The 7,500-nt window shown below is 39.1% G+C and overlaps 1 protein-coding gene across 1 annotated transcript in view; it reads right to left on the bottom strand.

Moving 5' to 3' along the window:
* The window catches only part of LOC123511040 (serine/arginine repetitive matrix protein 5-like), a 50,977-nt gene that overhangs the window by 33,900 nt on the left and 9,577 nt on the right, over positions 1-7,500 (bottom strand). The window contains exons 4-5 of the mRNA XM_045266659.1: positions 3,868-4,040; positions 2,662-2,802 (exon numbers count right to left, since the gene is read on the bottom strand). Of these exons, the coding sequence (XP_045122594.1) occupies positions 2,662-2,802; positions 3,868-4,040 (314 nt within the window). The remainder of the gene's footprint in view (positions 1-2,661; positions 2,803-3,867; positions 4,041-7,500) is intronic.

Consider the following 7,500-nt stretch of genomic DNA (forward strand, 5'->3'; position numbering starts at 1 on the left):
ACAAGGAAAACAAGCAGAATATAGACAACCTCAAAGAAACACAAGGAAAATAAATAAGAAAATAAACACAACGTCTCAAAATCAAAGAAAACGAAGCTACTACAAAAATATGAAGGAAAAAAAAAAAAACGGAATGGACAGAAATGAATGAAACTACATCCTGTTTTCTTTGATTTTTCTTGACAAAACAAACACTGCCATAGAAAATCAAAATAAAAGAGAGAAAAACAAGAGGAAAAATGATAATAGAGATAGCAAAAGAGAGAAATAAAGAGATGAAAGATAAGCTAAACAGAAATGAGGGAAAAAAAACGAAGAATAAGACAAAGAACAATTTCGGACACCAGAAAAAAAATGAAAAAAAAAAAAAAAAAAAAATAGGATAAGAGAATAAAAGGGAATAGCAGAGACATAATCGGCAATAAATAAGAAATTAGAAAAAAAACAATAATTGGAGAAGAGAGCGTTAAGTGAATGAGATTAAAGAGAATAAAATAAAGTTTAGGAATAGAGATACATAAAAAAAAGAAGAAAATGGCAATAAAAAAAGAGAAGAGAGAGAAAAATGGCAACAAAAAGAAGGCGAATAAAAAAACAAACAAATAAAATAGTAAGTACCGTGAAATGAAGGAGATGAAAAGAAAAAAAAAGAAAAAATAGGATAATCTGAATAAACACCGTGAATAAAGAAAAATAGAGAAAAAAAAGAGATAAATGGAAATAAACTAGAAAATATCCAAAAAAAAATGAAAAGGAGAAACGAAAGAAGAAAATAAAAGAGAATAAAATGAAAGAACACAAAAAATGAACAATAACAAATAAATAAATAAATAAAAATGATAAAGAAAAAGAGATGAATTGAAGAGAAAATAGAAAATATCCACAAAAAAATAACAAAAAGAAAAGAAAAGAAAAAAGAGAGAGAAAAAGTCGTTAATAAATCAAAGGAGAACACAAAAGAACCACAACAACAAACAAAACAGATAAAAATAGATCTAGAGAAGATGCAGAAAAACAAATTGAAAAAAAAAACAAAAGGAGAAACGAAAAAGTAAAAAAAGAAATACAAAAAATGAAATGCGAGGACAAAAGAGAAAAAACAAACAAACAAACAGTGTAAACACAAACAAACTAAACAAAAGGAAGAAATATTCACAAAAAAACAAGAAAAAAGAAAGAAAACAAAAGAAAAATGAAAAAAAAAGGTTTAAAGGAATCAAGGAACACAAAAGAACAAAAACAAAGTGTAAACAAAAACAAACAAACTAAACAACTAGAAAACATCCACAAAAAAAGAAAAAAAAAGAAAAAAAGGAGGAAAAGAATATGAAAAGTTGAAAAAAGAAAAACAAAACAAACACAAACAAAACAGTGTAAACAAGACAAACAAACTAAACAGAATTAGAAAACATCAACAAAAAGAAATACAAAGAAAAAACAAGAAAAGGAGGAAATAAAAGACAATGAAAAGTAGAAAAATAAGAAAAGAAAAAGAAAAACAACAAAAGGAGGAAATAAAAGACAATGAAAAGAAAAAAGAAAAGAAAAAATCACAAGACAAAATAATGAAAAGTAGAAAAAAGAAAAAGAAAAGAAAAAATCACATGAAAAAATTAAAAGTAGAAAAAAAAAAAAAAATCACGAAGAAAAAAAATGCAAAGAAAAAGAATGAAAAATAAAAATCACAAGAAAAAATGAAAAGCAGAAAAAAAAGAAAACGAAAAAAAAATCACGAGGAAAAAAATGAAAAGTAGAAAAAAAGAAAGAAAAACCACAAGAAAAAAATTATGAAAAGCAGAAAAAAAAATCACGAGGAAAAAAAATTGAAAGTAGAAAAAGAAAAGAAAACCACAAGAAAAAAAAATGAAAAGTAGAAAAAGAAAACGAAAAAAAATCACGAGGAAAAAAAAAAAAAAAAAAAAAAAAAAAAAAAAATTGAAAAATAGAAAAAAAAAAAGAAAAAGAATGAAAATCCCAGGAGACCCCAGACAGAACCCCAGAGATCAGTATTCCCTCCACCAACACACGTCTCAGATAATTGTTTGTACAGGTATTCCCACCAAGGAGGGGCAAAGGTAGAGGCAATTAACTCCACCAGGTATCATAGGTTAACTAACATCCCTTACCATTCCTGAAATAGGTTCCGCCGTGGTGCAGTGGAACCATGCGTGCTTTGATGTCCTAGGGGTCTCCAAGCGCATGGGTTCGAATCCTATCTACGGTCGGAGTGTGGGTAGGGCTTCCTCACTATTAGCAGATAGAAGTACCCCCTAAAAAATACCCTTTAACCCATAAATTCCCGTGAAAACCCCAAAAACCTCACATTCTATATAAAACAAATATGGAATGACAGTATTTAGTATGGGCGAGTGGGTGGGGGGGTTTGCAGGAGGGGTTGGGTGTACAGGTGAAGGGAAGACAGGTGAGGCAGGTAGACACATCAGCTGGGTGCCTCAGCTCCCCGCTGGGTTTACCGTCAGTGTATGTGTGTGTGTCTTGGTGCGGCGCGACATGCTGGGCTTAGTGATTGTAGCATTGGTGAGAGAGAGAGAGAGAGAGAGAGAGAGAGAGAGAGAGAGAGAGAGAGAGAGAGAGAGAGAGAGAGAGAGAGAGAGAGAGAGAGAGAGAGAGAGAGGATAAACCAGCGCCACTCTCACTCACAATGCCTCTTGTTTGCTCCCACACATTTTTATGATAGATGAGGATTCCAGCCATCACGAAGATCTCATTTCCCTCTCCCGTCCCTGCCTCGCCTCGCTGCCACACTGGAGGCTTACGAGACAATGCAACACGACTAACACTCTTACCAATACAAGGCATACTCAACTCTTAATACAAACTCTTAATACAAACACATGATGAAGAGCCTTGCCAATACCAACGAGACTATTTAAAACCTTCTAATGCGAACGAAATACAACGTTGATAAAAGTGATTATGTGTGTAAATATTTCACATTTTTTTGCATGATTGAAGGTGGATTGTATATTTCAATGAGGTTAACCCGTACAATACTGGAAGACATTTTTACCATGAGATTTGTGTACGATTAGACCATTCTACTGACATTAGGAAGGGTCTATAGACGTCAGAAGATTAATGGCCATACTCTTCACTGTTTTAATCCCCCACATGAGATTCTGAAGCTGTATAGAATCACCATATAGTAAATAGAATGAATATGGAAACGCGTCATGGTACTGAAGGGGTTAAAAAAATACATGTGCGTGTTTTATGGCATTCTAAGGGTTTAAATTTCAAGAAGAATTAAATTATTGATGGTTTAATAAAAGGAATTAGAGATGAAATAAGAACAATAAGAATAAAAGGGAGAAACAGAATGAAAGGAAAGACGAGAATTAGTGAGAAAGTAAGCGAGAGAAGACTGAGAAAAAAAAGGAGATGAAGGAGGAGGAAGAGGAGGAGAAGAAGGTATTGAGTTGTCTTATGAATTAATGAAGAGAAGAAGCGTGCAGGAAGATACTTCAGACTGACCTTGTAGCAGAGAAAAGGTAAATGATTACACCTCCAAGGCACACACACACACACACACACACACACACACACACACACACACACACACACACACACACACGATAAGCAGAATAAGCTACGAATTTACATTAAACTTAACCTAACCTAAATAAACCAAACTTAACTAGACTTACTGATAAACTAACCAACATTTAGGCCATTACAATGAGAACCACCACCATCACCACCACCACCACCACCACCACCACCACCACCACCACTACCACCACCACCACCACCTTGACAACTCCGTCACGCTCCCTGCCTCGCCGTGTTTGTTTTGCTTTTCATCCAAGTCGGGGCTGGAAAAGCGACCCTAAGTCCCTGACAGACAGCCAATTGAAAGGGCGTGGCCAAGACAGTGCTACGCCGGGCCCCGCTGAGTCCCCGAGTCCCCAGGTAAGGGCGAGGCGGGTTGACCCTTAGAGACGCCCTTGTGAGACCCTGTGGCGTGGTGGCGATCAGTTGTGTTTGTCCGGGCGAGAACATTTTGTAGCCGAGTTGAGCTGAGTTGGCGAGAGGAAGTGGCGAGGAACGAGAGGCACAAGGAGGAGGAGGAGGAGGAGGAGGAGGAGGAGGAGGAGGAGGAGGAGGAGGAGGAGGAGGAGGAGGAGGAGGAGGAGGAACACAGAAGGAGAAATATAGAAGTCTCCAAGCGCACGGGTTCGAATCTTGGCCACGGTCGGAGTGCAGGAAGGGTTTTCACTCTGGTTAACAGTTCCCAAACAGGTGAAATTTCAGATAGGAAGTGCCGAAAAACACCTCTAGCCTATACATTCCCCAAGAAAACCCCATATTATATAAAAAACAACAACAACGATAAACACCCTTTAGTCCACTTCAACATTCCCCTATCAAGTCCATAGGTAAGAGATTAAACAATAGATAGGAGGTTTATGGGGGTGTATAGAGGATGTTGGAGTGGTCTGTGGAGGCTGGTAGGGGTACTGGTAGGGGGTGGTAGGGGCTGGTAACGGGTGGCAGGGTGCAGGATTCATGAGACAGATACCAGTATTTAGAAACGCTTTATTCTCTCACGATTTCCAAAGAGAAACTGTCTTGAAAAAAACTTGCTAATCGTCTCTGGGGACTTAAATAATGGTCGTGGTGAGAGCAAGGCGTTTCTGAACATGGTAACAATATCCACCGTTTACTAGGCCGAGGTGAGGAATGTGGAGGGAGCGACGGCGGAGGAGGGAATGAAGGAAAGCAAGAGAATATATCAAGAGAGTAATGTGTTCTCCAAATAGACGAAAAGTGATTCTGCGTCACAGCTCTCGCTTTGCAATACTTGTAAATTAATTCTGCATGTTACGCCCACGCCCGAGTGACGCCTTCGGTTCACTGCCGCGCGAATTTGCCAGCGAACACGTGAGAGATGACGAAGGGAAGGACGAGGCGAGGCGAGGCGAGGCGAGGACACGACACGAGGACACGAGGACACAAGGCGAGGACACACACGAGGCCAGAAACGGAAATAGTGGAGTGAAATGGTAGCAGGAAAATAGTGAGATGGAACAATGGTATTTAGTGGAGTGAAGCAGTGGGAGTTCAGATTAAAAAGTGGAATGGAGTGGTGGGATAGTGGAAAAGAGAAGTATGAAAAATTGTATTGTGGAATGTTAGAAGGAGCGTTTGGTGGAGTTTGAAGAAGAGTGGAATGGAAGGGTGGAATTACTAAGAGGAAATGAAAAGTGGAAAGGAAGAATGTGGAAATGAAAATATGTGGAATAACGACTGGAATAAAGTGTAGAGTGGAATTGTGGATTGAAATTATAGGAGTGGTGTGTGTGTGTGTGTGTGTGTGTGTGTGTGTGTATTTTCTGCACAGGTGTTTTCAGGAGGTGTGTGATGGAGAAAGGGGGAGAGAAAAACAAAGGCAGGTAAATGTTGCAGTGTTGCCAGTCAATACCACCGCTGAGAGGCAAACAGTCGGGCCAAACAAAGATCAAGACGAACAAAAATAAAAACGTGCTTTGTGATATGTCTTGGAAAACCACACACCAAGCTGACTGATTATATTTTCACCAAGTTGAGGCGAGTTTGTTCAGTCCTTGCCTCATTACTTCTTTCCTCCTCCTCCTCCTCCTCCTCCTCCTCCTCCTCCTCCTCCTCCTCCTCCTCCTCCTCTTCTCTCTTCCTCCTCCTCTTCCTCTTCGTTTATCTATAACTACTACTGTTTCTTATAAATACTCTTGCTTCTTCTCTTCTCCTCCTTCTCCTTCTCCTCCTCCTCCTCCTCCTCCTCTTCATTCTTCTATAACTATTACTGTTTCTTATAAATACTCTTGCTACTTCTCTTCTCCTCCTCCTTCTCCTTCTCCTCCTCCTTCTCTTCTTCCTATTTTTCCTATAACTAGTACTATTTTTACTACTATAACTACTCTTGCCACTTCTCTCTCTTCCTCTTCCTACTTCTCCTCGTCTTCTTTCTCCTATAACTACTTAAATTTCAACAACTATAACTATTTCTACTTTTCTCTCCCTTCATATTTAATTTCTTCCAATTTCTCCTTTTTTTACTCATTTCCAAAACCAAAATTATCCTTTATTTCTGTCTACTTCTCTTACGCTTTCATTACTCTTTACTGTATTATGTGTCCACTCTTCGCCTCCTCCTTCCGTCATATCTTCATTATCCTTCTCCTTCTCCTCCTCCTCCTCCCAATTTACTGGCCAACCACCGAAAGAGGAACGAAAATATTGCAACAAACCATCAGTAACTAAATGACTGACTGACTGACTGACTGACTGACTGACTGACTGGCTGGCTGGACGACTGGCTGGCTTAATATATAATGGGTAGCTGGATGGATGGCTGATTTAATGGATGGCTATGGTTCCTCTCAGCGGCTACACTTGTTAATGAAGACGTGACTAGATTAAAAAGCTCTAATGGCTACCTGTTGTGCTATACAGGTAAGGGGAGAGAGGGTGGAGGGAGGGAGGAAGAGAGGGAGGTAAGGAGGAAAAGGGAGGACGAAAGAGGAGCATGGAAGGGTGAGACTATAGTGAAGTGAAGGAGGATGAGATGGATAAGAGGAGGAGGAGGAGGAGGGAGGAAGGTAAAGAGGGAAAAGGAGAACGAAAGAGGAATATGGAAGGTGAGTATACAGCGAAGAGAAGAAGGAGATAGGGAAAGAGGAGGACTAGCAGAACAAAGGAAGAAGAAAAAAGGAAATAAGAAGCAAAAAGGAGAAAGAGAAGAGATGAAAAACGTAAATAAAAATAGGAAGAAATGAAGATAGAAAAACAAAACCCAAAAACCGCAACAAATAAATAAAGAGAAAAAAAAAAAAACAGCCAAAAAACCCAAAAAAACACAACAAAATCAATTACGAAAAAAAAAAAAATAGAAAAAGAGGAATGCCAACATAATCACACAACAAATTAGCGCTAAGAGGACCATTAATGCGTCCAGACAAACAAACTAACGACGCTTTTCATCTCGCCCACTTTCTCGTCCGTTGATTGGCCAATACGAGCGGCGTCCGTGTTGACAAGAAGGCGCTTAATTGACAATCTTAAAATTCATGAATATTTTGAAATCTTTGTGAGGCGAACACTAAAGATGGGCTCTGTGTCCTTCAAGAGGCGATTATGTGACGTGATTAATGTTGTTTTTCATAAATTACCAAGCTTTTATCATTTTGTAAGGCAGCAGGAGGAGGAGGAGGAGGAGGAGGAAGAGGAGGAGGAGGAGGAGGAGGAGGAGGAGGAGGAGGAGGAGTTTGATGATAATGATGGTGGTGATGATGATGATGATGATGATGAGGAGGAGGAGGGAGGAGGAGGAGGAGGAGGAGGAGGAGGAGGAGTATGAGGAAGGGAAGTGTAAAGAAGAGTATGAGGGGGAATAGCATGAGGAAGAGGAGGAGGAGGAGGAGGAGGACCTTTTGTATTATCTTCCTACTCTTTCTTCTTCCTTTCAAGTTTCAATCATTTTTTTATTCCCTCCATTTCTCC

This window comes from Portunus trituberculatus, chromosome 4 (assembly GCF_017591435.1).
Source record: "Portunus trituberculatus isolate SZX2019 chromosome 4, ASM1759143v1, whole genome shotgun sequence".
In the NCBI taxonomy this organism is placed as follows: Eukaryota; Metazoa; Arthropoda; class Malacostraca; order Decapoda; family Portunidae; genus Portunus; species Portunus trituberculatus.